The sequence below is a fragment of the Gasterosteus aculeatus genome, chromosome 21 (genome assembly GCF_964276395.1).
Source record: "Gasterosteus aculeatus chromosome 21, fGasAcu3.hap1.1, whole genome shotgun sequence".
Lineage (NCBI taxonomy): Eukaryota > Metazoa > Chordata > Actinopteri > Perciformes > Gasterosteidae > Gasterosteus > Gasterosteus aculeatus.
In genome coordinates this window covers 10,336,458-10,356,344 of record NC_135708.1, presented here as the reverse complement: position 1 = coordinate 10,356,344, position 19,887 = coordinate 10,336,458, and the positions used below count along the sequence as shown (strand labels likewise).

At 49.0% G+C, this 19,887-nt stretch overlaps 2 protein-coding genes across 12 annotated transcripts in view; both read right to left on the bottom strand.

Annotated features, from left to right (window-relative positions):
- Positions 1 to 5,811, bottom strand: part of ntng1a (netrin g1a) — an 85,067-nt gene extending 79,256 nt beyond the window's left edge. For 7 of the 11 annotated variants that reach the window (XM_078095646.1, XM_078095647.1, XM_078095648.1 and 4 more), the window contains exon 1: positions 3,055 to 3,862. The gene's annotated coding sequence lies outside the window, so the exon portion shown is untranslated. Of the gene's footprint in view, positions 1 to 3,054; positions 3,863 to 3,976; positions 4,164 to 5,336 lie in introns of those variants that run through there. The other 4 variants (XM_040167246.2, XM_040167248.2, XM_040167241.2 and 1 more) reach the window with 2 other exon arrangements.
- A 6,692-nt stretch (positions 5,812 to 12,503) lies between these two features.
- Positions 12,504 to 16,694, bottom strand: prmt6 (protein arginine methyltransferase 6). Its single transcript, XM_078095644.1, has one exon. The coding sequence runs from the start codon at positions 14,451 to 14,453 to the stop codon at positions 13,398 to 13,400; it is 1,056 nt and encodes a 351-aa protein (XP_077951770.1). The 5' UTR covers positions 14,454 to 16,694; the 3' UTR covers positions 12,504 to 13,397.
- Positions 16,695 to 19,887: the final 3,193 nt, after the last annotated feature.

Genomic DNA, 19,887 nt, shown 5'->3' with positions numbered 1-19,887 from the left:
CCCGTGAAAGGCTGACTGTACACTGGGCCCCCCCCCGCCAGGGCCGCAGCACTTTGTGTTTAAAGACCAGAGTCCTGGTGGGCTGGGCCCCAGACAGCCAGACAGCCACCACTCCCCAGGAGCAGCCCCCCCCGGTGTCCACTCCTGTACCGTCCCCGGGGCCGGTGGAGCGTGGCCGAGTGTTTCCCCAAATCGCAGGGGGGAAATGTCCCCCCCCCCCCGTCTCCCAGAGCCGCTCCCCACTGCTGGTGGGTGTGACGAGTAAATCATGCATGTCATCAAATGAAGAAACAAAGGCCCGTCATATCTGCCCCCCCGTCCCCAAACTTCAGCTTTTTCTCACTTTACCCCAAATCCTCCTCACCTGCTAAGGCGACCTTCGGAACGCTTTCCGTGGCAATTCTATAAAAATCATACCACGTTCGGATTAGATGATACTTTCTTTTCCTCCTCCTTCTGGCCACAACCACTTATTCTCCCGTCTATCCACTTTTCAATCATTGCCCGTATTGATCCTTGTATTTCCCAGTGACCGGGTGCTTGTGTGGGTTCAGCGTTTTCTCTTTCTGCTTATAGTGCTGCCAACATTGTGGAGTGCTTTTTAGTCCTCCTTTGATCAAATAGGCCCATTTCTTTCCTCACTGTCAGGTCATGACCTCACACCGATCACCTACGGTGGCCCACAGGGGGCAGTCCTTACACACCTGCCTGTCTATTTAAAGAAGGTGAGCACATTATGTTATTATAAATGTCCAATCTGAAAGAAAGTTGTCCACTTTAGATGTAAATGATGTGATCAGCACAGAGTGAGCTGGAATAATCACAGGTTTGCCACTTGTTTTCCAGCAACTTTCCCTCTTTTTTATTTTGAATTTCCCGCATTTTACGTCAGCTTTTATGGGCGATTTCTGACCCCGCTTCTCTCCCGTCTCCAGCCTCTTTCATCTTTTTTTAGCCAGAGGTGTGCAGGAGAGAGAGAGAGGGGCAGACAGACAGAAACCAATGAAAGATGGATAAAGATAGAAGCTGGCCCAGCTTTAGAAAAAACAACGACACAAAAAATACAAATTCTCCTGTCTCCTCAACAGACTCCTATCCCTGCCTTTCCAGAATCCCTGATCTTGGCTGTTAACAACCTGCCAATAGTGCCGGCGTCCTCATGAATAAAAACGCGGGGAGCGGAGCGTGGCCCCGCAACCATGGCAGCCGGCCTCGGTGGGCCCGCCGGCCGCAGCGCCTCCGGGTCGGCCCGTCACTTAGCGCTCCTTCGCCACTTCTTCTTAAAAGTGTCGCAGCCTTCAATCGCCGCAGCTTATGATCTTTTAATAATGACGGCCGGCGTGGAGCACAGCGGGCGGGGGGGGCGCTGACGCTGTGTAAAGCGCTCGTACTTCGGAGATGGGTGGGGGGGCATGCTCGGGGAAGGAATCAAAGCTAAAAAGTGACACGAACAGCGAAGGCTGTTTGTGTGGAGGCTTCTTTTCCCCACCTGTTTCTCCACTTTGAGAGGCCTTTTTCTTCTCCCCCCCCCCCCCCCAGTCCCTGAGAAGGCCACGTTAGTGGCGGCCATCAAACAGCCGTGTGCTTGAACCCTGCCGAGGTGACGGGTTCCTTTTTTAACTCTACGTGGCTGCAGCCTCTCCTCAAACGCCGGCGTCTGCTGCAGCCAGACGGGTCAGGCCCCGGGGGGGGGAGGGGGGAGGAGGGGGTGGGGGTTTGGTCGGGACGAGCGGGGGCCCTGACCGCTGAAGACGTGCTCCTTTCGCCTCCACCAGCTGCATCTGCCACAATCCTCTGTCACTGCCTTGTGTCCCTTCTAACTGCATCCAGCCCCCCCCCCCCCCCCCCCCCCCCCCCGGGGCTGCAGAGGCTGCCACATGCACTCTGCGTGTGCCAGAGCAGCCCTTCTGACAGGGTGACTGTGCCCATGCTGACCCTGGTCCAGCTGAACAGCAATCCCCCCCTACCCCCCCCCTCCCTCGGGCATCAGTTACTCCAGCGCGATGCACACAGCAGTGCGCCGGCGGAGATCACGCCTGCCCCCATCATCCCTCCCCGCCCTTTCGCTTCCTCTGACTCTCCTTGCCACCAAGCGCGCTTCCCGTCGCGACACGGGAGCGGCACCAATCTGCATTATTAAAGACACTCCAATCTAAAAGGCCGCCGGCGCATCACGCCACGGACTCACAATGTCCACTCGAGTTCCAAACACAGGCGCCGGCCCACGTAGGGCTCGCGCAGGCAAAACACGCGCAGCAGGGGCCACGTGGCTTAAAGTGGCCGCTGCTAACAAACACGGGGAGAGAATCACTCGTTGTCATCTTTTCACAATGGGTGGAAGGAGGAGGAGAGGGGTGAGGGGGGGGGGGGGGGGGGGGGTCAGATCAATGCCACAGGCCATAAACATGCTGACTGGGAGTGGAAGGTGCAAATTCTGATCTAATCACGGGCACAAAGTTAAAAGAATAACTGGTCAGGTGCAGTTGAGGGTCCTGCAGATTAGTTGAATCACATCCCGGGCGAAGATGCACAGCCTCAAGACTTCAGTGTGACACTACCTGCACTGAAAAGTGCAACGAAACATTGGAATCGAGCAATTAGCATCGAAGGAGTAAAGCATGACTAAAGAGTGCAGCAATGTTGAGAGAGCATGTAGCAAATCCAATCTGCAGCAGGCCCCTTGGATCATTAAGGGCCAACTGGCGGCACCATGAAACAAATGGAATTATGCGTGATGGATAGGCAAACGATGAGGTCATGGGTTCCACAAGGGGGCGCCTTTTTAAATGACCTGAAGGCATGCTGTAAGTTGCGGATGCATTCAAGGTCTCCTCTTTACTAAATGTGTATCGGTCCTTGCGGTTCTGAGGCGCGGAGATTGCCGGTTGGAACGAGAGGAGACGCAACTCCATCCCTATCCGTGAATTTACAGGAGAGTAACGCAGCCGGAGTCACTTCCAGAACCGGCTCCTTCAACGCAGTGGAGTGGAGAGCAAAATGATCCAACACACAAAAAGTTCACACGCAGTGAGGAAAACACAAAATAAAACTTACATTTCCTGGGAGAGGTACTTCCCTTTGCCTTCGCTGTATAACGCCGCTCAACAAGTTCAGAGCAGCAGAATGAACGCGAATAGGAGAAAGAAGCTCTTTAAGACGCGCTCCTTAACAGGAATGTGATGAGTGCGCACGTCGGTGATTCTCTGTGGAATCGCCAATCTCGCTGCTGTCTGGCGACCGGAGCGGGAGAAGGAGAAGAAGAAAAAAAGAAGAAGAAAAAAAAAACGATCAAGAGGAGGATTTTCCTGCCACTCCCAAACAAATGAGTGATGGCCGTCCAGAGGGCTCGGTCAGCACCGCGCCGGGCGTAAACGGGGGGGACTTCTGAGCAGGGGCTCCGGTGCCAAAGTGTCCATCATCATTCTCTCTCTCTCTCTCTCGCTCTCTCTCTCCAAGTGTCATTCCATCACGGAGTCAATCTCAGGCACAGCGATGTCTCCAGAAAACAATGAGAAAGAGACCCACTTTGTTTCCCCCTCTAACGCAACTTTCACTCGCCGCGCGTCCCCGCTGTTCCTGTTTAGAATTCCTTCAGCTCCAAACAGTCCTGCTCGCGGATCTCTGCGCGGATCTCGCCCCCACTCTCCCCACCTCGCGTGCTATAGTCGTCGGCCACTCAACGGGGGACACGGAACACCCCAATTAGACTCGGCGGCTGAAGGTATCCGCTTGCACCTTCCTCCTTCCTGGTCGTTTTCTTTACGGCACGGCGCAGCACCGACCGCCCAGACGGGAGATGACGGCGATGATAATGCGCTGCGAGGCTCTATTAGCTCAGAAGAAGCCACACTCAGCTTGCACCCCCCCGCCTCGCTCGCTCCCCCACCCACCCGCGAACACCTATACTCCCACCCCCCTCCTTCCAGCCCGTCTCCACGTCGCGTTCAACCCCTCACACGCACGCACATCCACGCACCGTCTGTCTGTCGGGACCCGTCGGGAACTCGGGAAGGAGGAATCGCCCGGAGTTGAACCTCTTCACTCGATCGCATTAAATCATCCAAGAAATGCGCGCGTTAATAGTCATGGACGGAGGGCAGAAGCCGGAGGTTAGACGTGAGCCTTCAAACGGCGTGGTCAAAGTCACGAGGCATTTGTGCCCCCCCTCAGATGGCAAATTGGTTCGGAAATTACGTTTGCTATTAATCATTATAACTATCTTACAAATGTCATATGTGTACATCTCCGAGTTGTGCGTAATTGTTTCCAATTGTGAATATGGGGTTTATGTAGTTGAACTATCTCCGCCTCATTCAGTAAGTCAGCACTCCAAAGAGGGAGGAGGTCAGGGGACAGAGGTGGGGTGTCAGGAAATAGCAAATAACAACCTGGTAGATATTTTGGCCAATAATTAATTCATAATAAAAGAAGACGGGTCCTTCACATCAACAGGGTCTAACGCGATCACAGCCTTCTCAGCATAAAATAAAATCCACAACGAGTTCAATTCGATCAGGGCAGCGCCGTCATTTTGGAGACCACGTGGAGGGAGCCAGAGGGTGCGAGCACGAGTCTGGTCACGCAACCTTGCGCATGGGTTGCAGCCGGGCGCAAGGCTGCGTGGAGCCTCTAGGCTCGGAGGCCACGGAGGGGGGGGGGGGGGGCTCTGTAATCCCCACGAGCGCCCTCCCCACACACTTAGCCCCAAACTCAGAAACACAGAGGGAGCATAAGGAACGTGATTGGAAGTATCTTTGGGAACCTACAGATGGGTTTTCAAAGATGTAATAGAGATGAGGAATGATCCAGCGTGATGAAAAGAAAAAAATCTATTGCAAGTCTTTGTGACAAAGACTCGCGTGTTATTATCTGCACCGAGCATGAGCAATTCATTACCATTGCCTATGGGTGTGGAAACGCAGTAACCACCGCCCTGGTTCTGCGCGCTCGATGCGCGTCCATGACTCCTTAATAGCCTCACATATACATACAGGTGAGTTTTGCACAAAAAGAGCGCCGAGTGTCAGAAATAAAAAAAACTATTTTCTTTACAGTCTGACTGGAACATTTAAGCTACACCAGATTTTAGTTTATTTTTCCTTTTTTACGGCTTAGGACATTCCGGGAGAGGGAAAAGTGCCAAATGAAAGAAGACAAAGATAACCAGAAAAAAAAACATCTGTTCTCAAAATAGCCGGCCGTACTTTCCCCCCAACCCGACGCCAGATCACCCACCCTAGCGCGCGTCACGGCGAAGCTTCAAAAGTTTACGCGCTCCGGGGTTCGGCTGGAGCGGAACGGGGAAAAAAAGGAAAGCGACTGCCGGAGCGTCTCACCTTGGTCCCTCAGTGCTTCATACCGCCGAGCAGCAGCCACCCGCGTCGCCCTGTTGAGCCCAATAAATCCGCTCGGAGACGGGACATGTTAGCGCGCCGCAGGAAGAAGGACGGAGGAGGAAGAGGAGAGGGGGGGATTCGCCGTGGAAGCGACTAGCTGGTCTCCGCCGCTGCCGGGGAATGGAGGGAGGGAGAGCTCCCGGTTAACCGGCGCGCCGTCACTATACGAGCCCGGACGCACGCGTGGAGACGACAGGGAGACAATCTCCCCAGACAAGCGTGTCTTGTTTTGAAAGGTTGTTTTAAAATGAAGCGGAAAATATTCCAAGTGGCTGTTGAGAAAGAGCCCACGAGACAGCAGAGAGTGACTCACTGCTCTCAGGCAGCAATGAGGCGCTGAGTCTTTGACGACCGACTTTCACCCCCAAGTTTGCGCTTTGCCGCAGCTGAGACGCGCGGAGTCGGCTGGGATCACCGGGACACCACATGGTCCTGGTGGACGGAATCTGTGGGGGGGGGGACTATTGGCTGTGAATTTCAATTCCTGCATATAGTTGGTATAAAATAGGAAAGATACAATAATTTCCTTTTAATTAAGTCAAAGCGGACTCAAAGTTCACGTGGTTAAAATGTACATTACTGATCATTCCCTTTTGCTCTTTAGGAGTCATCACTCATAAGACTAACAATCCCTTTGATTTAATAAATTGTATTTTGTATTACCCAAAAATTACAACTTTAGTATGTAGCCTACACAGACCACATCCCCTGTGCCACAGGAAAAACTCCCCATTCCGGCATAGTACACATATCGTCTTTAAAAGTCACACGAGGGATTTTACGGGCTCCAATCAACATGTGTGGAAATGGTACTTTGGAGATCTTTGGAACAAAAAGGACACATCACCACAATGGAGGATTTATGGCAGAACATTAAAAAGATGGAACCCATGACCTTGCTTCCAAGCACTTGCCAGCCTGCAGGGCGGCAAATTGTGACCCCGGGGAGCGATTTTTGAAAAGCTGGAAATTCCTGAACAACAAGCCCAATTTAATTGATACCAAGAAAAGCGCGCAGACGTGAGGTGCAGGAGCACGGGCGTCTTGGTTTAGGGGGAAGCTTACTTTGTCGGCGAAGCGGAGGACGGGTTAAGGATACAGCCGAGCAGACAGCTCTTCACACAGCTGCCTCTCGCCCTCTGGGAGCCCAAGGGCAACCTGCCTCCTCATGGACCCCCCACCCCCCCCCCCCCCCCCCCCTCCATCCCTCCAATTCACTCAGCGACAGGAGAGGAGTGCACAGCGGAAAGCTCCCAAAGAGCGCATTTCCCTCTTATTGACTCCACACGGTGACTATTGTGTTGACGAGGGCCACGGTGCGAGATGTGCGCGTGAGAGAAGATGCAAAGGGGTCAGAGCCAACGGACGAGTCGATTGAATGTGGAGGATTAGTCACACACACACACACACAGACGTACAACAAGACAAAAGAGATGCACACGTGCACGCAACAGGACACGTGTGTCCTCAAATCAATCATCGGGTTCAATTGGTGGCTCCTTTGAGGCCAATAATTACGTGACCCCCCAGGACCCACTTTCACCCCTCCCTTGTGTGTTGTTAAGTGTGTCTTTTCTGTCCATTGATGTCATCATTCATAATGGTCATTATAAAACCGCCGGCTGAAGCTGTTTCTGCACATCTCTGTCGACGCCAGGCACAGAGGTATTGGATTTTTTTCTTCACTCCTATTCAGTGAAGGCTAATGTTGCCTTCATCCAGAGAAGTGTGTGTGTGTGTGTGTGTGTGTGTGTGTGTTAGTGGAAGGGCAGGTTATTCATAAAGGAGTATTGTGTTTGGGCCTTTGCTCCATACACTTTTATGAGGTGAGACACCGCTGTGTCACCAGGCTGAGTGGGAGGGCGGAGGGAGCAGCGGCGCACTGACGAAGGTTCAGGCAGATGTGCGGCGCAGACAGCCGTGACCTCCTGCAGTCAAAGCACCGTCCCCCCCCCCCATCAATACAACAATGCCATGTACACTGGAAAGCTCTGCATAACAAATTGTACTAGTGCAAAAGAGTTCAATTCATTTGATTGGATTAGCCAGTTAGTTTAATCTACAAATAGAGTTTACACCTTTTTGTACATCAACTCTTAATTTACAGGAGGAACTATTCATTTTATTTTGGGAGTAGAAGCGTCTTGTACTCAACGCTGGTTGGTAGAGGTAAGAATGAAGTTAAGTTTAAGTCACGGAAACATAGCACTAAGGAGTTTTAGTCTTCAGACTTTGACTCTGCGAGCTATCAAACCCCCGAGGCTGGTTTTGGAGCGTCTCTCTCCTTCTGACATGAACCGCCGGTAGAAGAAGGAGGAGCGACTCTGGGGCAGTCGTTGCGTGCGCTGGAGGCCGTGGATTGAAGGGTTGGGGCGGGTCGGTCTCAGCACCTCTGTGCACCTGCTCCGTTTGGACTCCGTGTCAGAGGTTTATCACGCTTCATTTCAGCCGCCTCCACCGCCCCACCCTCTAATCTGCTGCCTGCAGACCTCTGCCGCATTATCCAATCCTGCACCGTGTCCTAAACCACAAAACCCAACGTGCCCGCATTGAAATATCATATTAGGTTATAAAACAATACCTGAGAAGACATTACATGGAGGCATAATCCCAAAAGTGCATGATTTGAAAAAGGATTAGCGGGTAGGGGTTGCTGGGGATGTGGACCCACAGTTTGGTGGATTTGTAGGCTGAGACGCTGCCTGCGTCGGGCTGATTGCGAATCGGGAGCCATCCCGTTCCGATTTACGTGCCGCTGCGAGTGATTCGGGGCTTAACACGCGCCGTCCAGATTGGGCCTCGCCGTAACGGTGTGTGTCCGTCCGTGAAGTTGCGCCTCGGTGCTTTCGGCTGGACGCGTTTGTCATCAGGCAGCAGCTTTTTCTCAGGGCCGAGACTCGCAGCTTGGTGCCAGGATGAGATGCCGTTTGTCATTTGAATAAGAGCAATGTTTTAGAACTGTTGAGCGAATGCACTGGGATGCGCTGTGGGACAGGGTTATTTTGGGGGCTTTAGCACTGGGCTCGGCTAACGATAATGATGATGGATGCTGAGGCCTGCCGGTCCACAGGAAAAAGACTCTCAAGGGGGGGGGGGGGGGGGGGGGCGGCCACCAAATTAGCTTTAGTCAATACCCTGCTTCAGAATTGCCCTCGAGATATGCTGACAGAAGTATTGGTAACTGTAAACGAGCGTAGGAATTGAATCCCTGTGGCTTAGTCATGGCGTCATTAGCATTTGAGGATGAATGAGCGTCCATGATTAGACGCTGTGCCCCCGCCGGAGTCCAGTCAGGTTTCAGCCAGCAGTGATCGAAAATGAGCATGCAGAATCGTAAAGAGTAAAAGATGCGGATTCAAACCGTACGACCCAATGAAGAGTTTAACGAATGTTAAAAGGAAAGAAATGCAGTTGAGGAACTAGATTCCCCAATGTGGACCATCAACCCTGATTGGGCAACAGCATCAAAGAATGCAACCGACAGGAACAAATTCAAATGGCCTCCATTCACATGGAGGCAAATCCCTAACGTTGTGCTTTTGTTCCCAAAGTCGGGCAGTCAGTGTTATCGCACAAACTCCTGCGTGTTTCCGGGGGGGGCGATGCAGTACGACGAGGGGTCGAGAACATCGATGTGAAAGGTTTCACGTCGCTGCTTACGTCTTTAATGAGCCGCTTGATATCCCTCCGGAGCGCTCAGTGGTCTGCCACAGGCCTTTCAGCAATCCGCCATCGCTAGGAATGAGTGTTTGTGTGTGCTCTTCAGCCCCGCTGTGCTCTCGCTGTCAACGCCAGTCGGAAGCTGTGTACCACTGCGCACTGCCGGCTGGTCCCGGTGGTGGACGGTTATGTACGAGTCTCTCCTCGGGCCGACGTGAAGAAGGAACAGGAAACGCCGGATGGACAGATTGCGGAGAGGGGGGGAGGGGGGGGGGCTGTTTGCTGTTGGTGGATTACAGGCCGGATTTACAGGATTTAGAAGGAGCCATCATGTTCTTCTTCCTAATGTATTGTTTGACTTTTTAAAGAGTTTGACACTCATTCGTGCTTTGCAAATAGATATGGCACATGCTTTTTTGTGGAATGTAACCAGTGTTTTAGGCTGTTTGTGTTGCTGGTGTTTGGCATCAGAACAATATTGGAACGCTGCCTTTGCAGACGGACAGGTCTCTCTCCGGGTGTAACGATTCATTCACTGAATCAATTTATATTCCTGCGATCCAACTGAATCGATCTGTGCTCCGCAAATCGGCATTCCGGACGACATATATCGATTACAAATCGATTGAAATGGTACATACTCGATTGTATCGATACTTGGAAACTGCACATTGGATTTAAGTACAAAAATGGTATGGATGTGTGTTTGTTTGTTTGTTTTTTAGCACTTTAGACACGTTAAACGTTACTCTGCCTGTCTGTGACGTCATCAGTATGCAGCGGCATACAACTTTGTTACTGCCAAACATTATCCTTGGAAATGTTATTGCATGAATGTACATGAATTGCTCTCTAAATGTTTGAAAAAGTGACATGTGAATATTGTCGTGCTTTTTTGTTCATATGATAATGCTAAATGTGGAAAAACTGCGCAGGATTTTAGAACGTGCAACATTTTACAAACGGCACCCCATAATAAACAAGCAAACAACAATTAATGGCAAATGTATTAACCTTTTATTTGAATCAAGTGCCATTTTCAATGTAAACATTACACAATAATTACAACGGCGCCCCATAGTTTATAATATCCATAATTAATTTAAACCTGATTTCCTTACAAGAAACAACAGGGTTGTCAGAAACTTTGCCTGCACTGTCCAGTAAAGTTACTCAATCGATTTCAAGTCACTGAATCGAATCAAATCGTTCTAAATTAACCCAGATCATCCATGAATCGAATCGGCAACCACAATTCGAATCGAATCGTTTTTATAATGAATCGTTACACCCCTAGTTTTAACCCAACATGATTTTGACATTAGGAATCAATGTGTAAAAATAGATGATGATGTCATCTAAATTTGCAGACGGTTCTCATACAGCCTCAACTTTCAAGCAAGTATTAAAATTGTTTGATTAAACCGTACTAAACGGTTTCCAAAACAAAGGCTGCATGCATGTCACCAAATGCACAAAACACGAGTAACTTTTAGTAAGATATCATTGAAAGCATTTTTTGAGGGTACTCAAAAACGCACACAAAGCAAAGTGCTCAGCGTCCAAGTCGCAGAGGAAGAAATAAAGAAATAAATCAAGCATAACAGCCGATCTAAATGACACCGGAAACAAAAAGTTTGTATTTTAAGTGATAGTTAAAGGACGTTGACCAAATCTAAAAGCAAAAACTGGAGAAAATCCAGTAGTGTTAACGTTGACAATCTAACCAGAATATGAAACATATGACGTCTTTTTTTCCTCCAGCAGTTAGAACACAAAGACATCTGCACACATCTGCACACTGACTCCAGGTCAGTGAGTCGTGTCCCCGCCTCGTCCCTCAGTCACGCATTGAACAACCGGTCTTGAAATCAGTCAGATTAAGCACAACGTCTATCGATCGCGCTCCTGAATTGACGTGAGAGGCGGGACAAATAATCCCATTTCAAGTCGCAGCACTTGTTTCTAATGGTTTCCGAAGCGTCTGAGGCCGGAATGGATCCCAATTAGTTTAGCGGTTAGCAGCCAGAGAGCGGCCCTGCGCGCGGGAGCGTGATTCCAGGGTTGACTTTTCCATTCCTCAGACGCCTTCCCCCGAGCTGTCTGTGGGGCTTTTTAAGTGACCCGTACAAAGAGGTACTCCGACAGTGTGAGAGCACTTTGGGCCGGCTGACAGCGTACAGCTCCATTGGAATGAAAGCAGAGGACTTTTCTTGTGCTTCTCTGGGCAACACAGAGACTCAAACAGAGCAGTGACCCGTGCAGCGGGGGGGGAGGCGGAAAAAATTAAAAATCTATTTGACAACAAGGATGTGACCGTGAGAAGTCGTTGTTGCGTCCACGCCGCTATGACCGCTCGACTTTAGACGGAGGACAGCAGGTCGTCACAGACTGTTGGGACGGCGCTGGAAGCCACGTGCGTTAATGAGACGCCGTACATGAGGCCGACCAGGGAGGCCTGGTAGGAAAGGACGAGGGGGCTATTCCCGCTTCTCCCTTCATGCAGCCGACGACCCGCAAATACTCAAGCGCATGGCGCTAAACCGACAGATCATCCACGTTATGGGGAAAAAAAGGACAGTTTGGGGCGGATTTACGCTTCAGATTTGTACCAGGAGGGATTTGGGGTTGAGTAACCTGTTCACCGTCACTACTACGACTTAATCAGCTTGATTCGAGTTACCCCGGACAGACGGTTTGACGTTCATGACGTGACCTCAGACAGACTGCACGACTACCATGATTCCAGCGATGACGACGTGTGAAAGATGGATTACAGCGGAACATTTTCGGGAATCGGTTTATCATCTGCTGAATAAATAGAATGTTAAGGGTCGAATTCAACGTGCATAGAAAACGACTTAACACTTCATTAGCGCTTCGACGAGGGAGTAACACAATAATACGCTGAATATTATAATAATGCACCTATCGAAATGGAGATTGTTGTAAAACATCCCGTGTTTTAAAATGTCATTTAGGAGTGAAATCATTTTGTGTCATATTTAACGTGATAAATACACAAAGGCAGCAGTAGTTTAGCAGGTCAATGCAAATACTGACATACTTAAATAACATTAACAAAATAATTGACCTTCTTTTCGTAGACCAAGCACACTTCATCAGTTAAAATAAACAGCATGTTTTAATGTATTTGTATGTAGTTGATGCCTCTCTCGTGTCATTGAAACCCAGCATCAACATTTTTATGATCACTATCAGTAAAAACGATGCATGAGCTTTTTCATGGATGTCGATGCCGCCGCCTGCTTAATTTAAGTCATAACTCAACGCAGTTCTCCTGAACGAGGACATTCAAGTCTCTGTAACCAGGTATAATGTGACTGATTAAAAGTGCAGTTCAAAAATAACTACAGCGGTTGTGAGACATGCTCAGGATTCTTGTTGCCGCTATTAGATACTAATCGATTCAGTCAGAACTCATGACACGTTCTACAGTTTATTGGACCATTTGTTAAATAAAGAACAGTTAGTAAACTGTCTCCAACAAGGTTGAATATTAGCTGTAAAATTGTATAATTATATATAAGTGAATCAATGATCAGTCTCCAGGAAGGATGTTTGTGTTCAATGTGTGATAAACAGTCAAGGATAAATATTATCCAAGCAATGTCCATTAGGACTGAAACACTTGTGTGCATTACAGTCTTCACATTAGAATCACAACTCCGGATGAAGGTAGTTGTTTGTGTCCTGGTTGTAAATAATGAGGCAATTTAGTGCAACAAAAAATGAAAACCATCCAACAGAAGACACTTGCTGCCTGAGCGCAGCCAGTCCGAGTCAATAGGTCGGTCCGATGGTCATTTGAATGCAGATTCCACACAACGAGCATGATTAAATGGATTAAAATGACGGAAGTCTGCAGAACAGCATTGGATTTATTCAACTGGTAGAAGCTCAAATGAAACCTGCCTCACTCGGCTTTACACACACACACACACCTAGAAGTGTTCGTTACTCATGGGGGAGGACTTTGAGCTTCTTGCTGAGACAAACTGAGCATCTGATGCATTTCTCTGTTATAGGATAGTAGGACGTATTCTTATTAATAGTATTGGTAACCGTATTAGTAGCAGTAAATCTACTAATATTTGTGTGTTGGATTTAAAAAAAAAATGTCTATGGGCCATACTATTAAGAAATGGGTCAAAGGTCAACTGGGCATGGTATGTACAGGTGTCTGCTAAGGGGCCTTCCCAGCGTCTCTCCTCCAGCGGGACCCAACGTGTCCTCACACTGCTTCACCTCCACAGGTTATATGTCCTCGTGGGGACAACGAGGGGGGGCCGGTGATTGGACTGTAACACTACCCCCCCACTACGACTGGGCTTCCCCGCTCCAGTCGGGGATGGAGAAGGTCTTGGACTGTCTCTTGTGCTCGCCCACGGCGTAGTCCACGTGGATGCAGATGTGCCGCGCGCTCTCCTCCGAGGGGAACATGCTGATCTCCCCGCGGACCGCCGTGTCCTGCACCACGTCCACGGGGGCGTCCAGGTACAGCACCGCCTGCTTCCAGTGCGTCTCGGGCTTGAACGGCGACGTGGAGAGCAGCAGCGCGTGCGGCGGGTCCGGGCACGGGAAGGTCACCGTGAAGAAGACGCAGAAGGCGTTCACCGCCGCCGAGCCGAACGACTCGCACCGGAACTCGCCGCGCACCGAGCGCAGCTGCTCCGCGGTCACCGAGTACAGGTCGAGCTCGGCGAAGCGCGCCGGGTGGGAGAGCACGTCCTCCACCGTCACCGAGCTGACGGTGATGTCGGAGTTCATGAGGCACCGCCTGGCGAAGTCGGACATGCACGACATGTCCACGCCGTACTGGTCCTTGACGGTGTACCAGAAGTTCAAGCGCTCCTCCACCACCGGGTCGCCGATGGGCGCGACGTAGAGCTCGGCTTTGCTGGGCAGGATGACGCCGCCCGGCTTCAGCCACTTGTCGCGGGCGCAGAGCACCGAGTTGAGCATGGACTCGTGCAGCAGCGCGTAGCCCATCCACTCGCTCACGATCACCTCCACCTTCTCCGGCAGCTCCACCGTCTCCACCGTGCCGCGGATGACCTCGATGCGGTCCGCCATGTTGTTCTGCTGGACTATTCTCACCGCCTGCTCGGCGATGGAGCAGGCTTCCACGGCGTAGACCTTCCTCGCGCCGGCTTGGACGCAGAAGACGCTCAGCACGCCGGTGCCCGCCCCGACGTCCAGCACGACTTTGCCCCGTATGGACTCGCTGTTCCGCAGTATGGCCGTCCGGTACGTGTTGGTGCGGACGTGGTCCGCTATCATCTCCTCGTGGATGGTCACATCGGTGTAGCTGTCGAAGTACAGGCGCTCCTGGCGGGTTTTGTCCAATTTTCTTTTCTTAACGACATGAGACATCTTCTCCGGTGTAACGGGCACGCGACTTCACGGCGTTTTTGTTGCGCCACTTCCGCATTCTTGAATCTGGAACTTGTAGTTTCCCGCTGCTGACAATGCGAGGGACAGATATGTAAATAGACTACAATTCCCATGACCAAATTATAGTGACGCAGAGGTCTCCGTGCTGCATTCAAGGACCGGGGAGAGACGGAACAACGGCTACCGAACTCAGTTGAGCGGAGAATAATGACAGTTTTCCAGATCAATTTAAGATTTTGAATTAGCTTACTTAGGAAAATAAAGCAAACATTTAATGCCTCAAATGAGAATTGATTGGCATACTTTATCAATGTCAAATTAGTGTTATTTAATTCAATTCATTTTTATATTTATTTATTTTTATTATATTTATTTTCTATAGCCAAAATCGTAAATTTGCCTCAGAGGGCTTTACACGCTCACACTGGCACAGGAAAAGTCCCCCAAAAATGAAAAACCCTTCCATGGGGGAAAAACGTGAAGAAAACCTTATGGAGAACGTCAGAGGAGGGATCCCCCTCCAGGGATGGACAGACTACAATGGAGGTTTTCCAGGTCAAACTTTGCACTGTTCACCATATTCTTGATGCTCTTTTTGTCATATTGCATTTGCAAGGTTTCACATTGGAGAGTGGGAAACCATGTATGAAGGTCCGTTTTTAAATGAAAGCTAAAAAGAAAGTCCTCCCTGCATGTACTTAAGTGTGTGGACATATTCTACCACGTTTCAACCAACAGAGCCCATACATTCTTTTCACTCGCTATAATGAACCAATCATCTTCAGTCCACTGAACAGTTTGTATCTGATAACAAGCTGCACGACTCAAGCATGGCCATCACCAGTTCTGAGGCTTCCACAGAGTTATGGCAGCTTCCTGTGTCTCCGCTCTCCTCTCCTCTCCTCTAGACGGTCCTAAGGGACCCTTTGAACTTTATTTTAGAGATCTTTGGCAAAAGATACTGGACAAAGGAGCCGTATCCCCATTTCATGAAGATGGGGGGAAAAAGAGCGAAGGAGGCAGAAGTTTGAGATGAGAAGAACAGCAAGATGCTTTATTCTGTTTTCTCGACAGCTCCGTGAAATGCAGGAAATGGGGGGAAAAATGGCATTGCGGAATAACTAGAACATAATATTGCTGACAAATGTGTGTTTTTTTGCTGGGTAGGTGTTTGTGGGTGCATACACATTTACACCTCTTTTTAAAATTTGGACCCTATGCTGCATTTCAAGCACAATCTCTCCTGGGAAAATCTGTGCATTTAATAATTCAGTCTTTATAAATGATCTAGAGAATAAAGCAGTGACATCATTCAGCAGGAACTGATGTTTTCAGCTTGAGTAATAGAAACAGCAACCATCAAGTGGAAATGAGCCTTATACTTTTTTGTAGTAAATACTGACTTGATATTCAAAGCTCCAGTTTTCCCTCTTGGATATATTTGATTTATGTTAGACCAGAAGCACAATGACGCCACACAAAATCCAAAGATGCAGTTTAATCCTAAAAGTGAGGCGAAAATCAAAGCCGAACGCCGGCGCCCAATCGGAACAAGTGCAAAGGAGGAATGGAAACATACAATAGCATAGATTACTGAACCGTAAAATCCAGACAGTGGAATTCAAATTGTGAGTCACTTGGCAACAGGCGACGCAGCCAGTAGGCACGGCAGACAGAAAAGCAGTTGTTGGCCGTGGCCCCCGCTCCTCCTCTCCAGCTTCAGGTGGAACTGCTGCCAACGCCCGGCTCCCACTGAGGCGCCCGGCACGGCCCTTAAATCCTTAAAAGTAAGCAAATGACGGCGCGGCTTTCCGCGCATATACGAGGAACGCTGGCTGCCCGTCACCAAATCCAGTAGTAGCTCCCGACAGGCGGTGGCGTTTTGGAATTATGTCACCGCTAAGGGGGTTGCTCCTTTTTAGTACACATGTATTTATGGGACTGCATAATTGGTGTTTTTCCGGCCTCCTTACAACCTTTTACATTTCTTAAAAATAGCTTTGTTTGGGTTATTGGAACTGGAGTTTCCAAAGGATGCTGATCCCTGTTGTTTCTTGTAAGGAAATCCGGTTTAAATTAATTATATTTCATTAAATAAATTGTAATATATTGGATATTATAAACAACCAAACAACAATTAATGGCAAATGTATTAACCTTTTATTTGAATCAAGTGCCATTTTCAATGTAAACATTACACAATAATTAAACAATGTTTGGATCAATTCACAGAACACCGGATTTTCAACCACATTGTAGGGTCGCATGTCTTTACAGATAAACTTGGCAATTGTTGCTGTGATGTTGAGTTTGGTGCTGGCGAGGCCTGAGGTGTCTACAGAGCTGGAGTTACCTGCTGCTGCTGCAGCGGTGACGCTGCTAGAGGTCCTGACTGTCGGCGTTGTTTAATCCCACGGCGCCTTAGTAGATGGCCGGAAAGATTCGTCGTGTTTCCGTGGTTTTTTATTTGGCTTCTACATATTCTACAAACAGCGACCGACTTGTTTAGAACACGTCCGTGTTTGCAAAAGCCAAAATGTTTCCACACGCTGGATCGATAAGTTGGTTTGTAAATGTCTCGCTCTCAGTCGTCTCCTTCACGCTGTGTTTTGTTGTTGTTAAGAGTTTTGCGCGGCTGCCGCTGCGTACTGATGACGTCACAGACAGGCAGACTGAATCGAGTAACGTTTAATGTGTCTAAAGTGCTAAAAAACAAACAAACAAACACACATCCATACCGTTTTTGTGCTTAAATCCAATGTGCAGTTTCCAAGTATCGATACAAATCGATTATGTACAATTTCATCCATCCATCCATCGTCAAACTGATTATCCTACACACAGGGGTTGCGGGGGGGCTGGAGTCCATCCCAGCCAACTTCGGGCGAGAGACTGGGTACATCCTGGACCGGTCGCCAGCCAATCGCAGGGCTACACAGAGACATACAACCATTCATACTCACATTCATACACTTACGGTCAATTTAAAGTCCCCAATCAACCTGATGCCCAGAGCATGTCTTTGGACTGTGGGAGGAAGCCGGAGAACCCGGAGAGAACCCACGCAGACACGGGGAGAACATGCAGACTCCACACAGAAAGGCCACTGGGCGGAGTCGAACGCAGGGCCTTTTTGCTGTGAGGTGACAGTGCTAACCACCACGCCACCGTGCCGCCCTAGCATTTCAATCGATTTGTAATCGATATATGTCGTCCGGAATCCCGATTTGCGGAGCATAGATCTATTCAGTTGGATCGCAGGAATATAAATCGATTAATCGATTCAGTGGGTGAATCGTTACACCCCTACTTTATATAAACATGGAGACTACTTTTGTGCCCTTTGACGCTAATTTTGAATGTAAATTCTGAAAAACGGTCACGGCAACAATCATTTTTCATGAACATGGCAAGTGCGATTAGATAATCCATCTCACAAAAGATGACATGTCTGCTTGCAAAATTTTGATGAAGATGAGCCAGGTTCAACAAAGCAAATCCAGGATAAAATTCAAGACCTATTGATTTCTCAATATCGGTCTTTGATTGTATCCACAATATCTGCACATGGCAAATAAGTTATGATGACGGGAACGATTCTGGTCTACTGTTAAGTGTGTCCTCCGTTGCGTGAACAGAGACAAATATGGACACCCATGCGTCAAAACACACAAGGACCAACTTCCTCACCGTATACTACCATTAGTCCCAAAAACCTCCTCTAAAGTCTGAATACCTCCCCATTTTCAAAGGAATGGAAGATGATTCATTTTTCTCAAAGCCACATATTTCCACAGCTCCTCTACTTTAATTAAACATGGCCAGTTTATGCACATTTAAATCATAGCCCCACATATCCAACTAATGGGGGAGAGGAAGGCCAGAGAAGCGCTTATTATATGTGTCTCAGTGCTCTTTTTGCTGCTCAACACTCCTGTGTAGAGCCTGAGGTAATCCCGGTGGGGGAGGAAGCGGCGCGGGCCGGGGTGGCTCGAGCTTGGCGGAACTAGTGGAAGTCCAATCACTGTGGAAAATGAGGGGTGTCATGGCAAATCAATAACCTGCTTTCTTATTTTTTATTTTTTTCCATCTTCCTCCTCCGTCAAGCTGTAACAGGATGAGTGATGAATTCACTCCGCGTGTGTCCGTCTTGGATAGAGAGAAGAAATGTCCGGTTGCTACGTATTGTCAAGAGGGAGAGAGAGAGAGAGAGAGAGACAAAGTGGGAGGACATTCTGTACGAGTAGTGAAACAAAGGCCGCGAAATAAACGCGTTTATTAATGTCCAAATAGGAGAGAGATAAAGGGGAAGCGCAGTGTCGGCTGTTTGTACTAGAAGCCCATCAGCAGCTGCTCTTCTTCTTCGGCCAGCTGCTGTCAGCATGCACGGCCTCATGGGAAGGGCCTGCGTCCTGTCAGTATTACTGGACCTGTCAGCTGCTGCAGCGCACACAACAACACACAAACCCAACCCTGCATATTTAGATATGTATACAAGCATGCATAGCAACCGGCGCGACCAGCATGCAGGGGCCATTTCAAGCCGCTTCCACCCACAGTGGCAGGCACACGCACATAACGTACATTATCTATACTTATTCATTTGCACACATACAGCCACCGCTTTTAGTGACGTGATTGTCTGTCTCAGACGGAGGCGGATGGCGGAGAAGAAAATCCAAAAAGGTGCCATGGCTTCTTATTGGTCATTCCCGAGGATGGATAGCAGGCTACTTTGGTAGCGTCACATCTGTGAATGCCGGCGTGCCACCACATTCTTCCTATCTCTTATTAGCTCGCTTATTCACCTGCAAACATAATTCATCTCACCCAAAAGACTGTTTCACGCATGGCTCCATCCGGTTGGCTTCTCCAAGTGCGTGCTATCTGTTTTCATGCTTTGGCATCTCGCCATACGGAAACAGCGTGTGCCAGTACTTATCAGCGGAAAAGTTAGAACGACGGCCAGAGGGAAAAAAAGGGCCTGCCCCAGGCGCTTTCATTCCCCTTGTTTGTACAGTCCACGAAGCACACACATGCACACACACACAACATCCTATTGCCCCAACCAATCACTTTACAGAATGTTGGCCTGTCAATCCGGGTCCAGGTAATCAATTCATTAATTACATCCCTTTCCCTTCAGACTCACTTCCCTCGTGCCTCCCCAGTATCGGTTACATTACACTGCAATTAGATTAGATTACTAAGAACAACGTGCATGTGACAGCCGTTATGGCAGCGTGAGGGGGGGTATTACGCTGAATACGAGACAAACCCACTGCGCAATTTGTAAAATGGAAATATTGTCTGCTTGTTAATGGGCGTTATTTGATAAGTGAGGAGATGCTGTTCTGGTCCCATCAGGACCGGGCAAATAACAAGTCCACAGTCTGAGCAGTTGATATGCTGC

Coding starts and splice junctions, on each gene's coding strand:
- prmt6 (XM_078095644.1), bottom strand. CDS start 14,453: ATGTCTCATGTCGTTAAGAAAAGAAAATTGGACAAAACCCGCCAGGAG.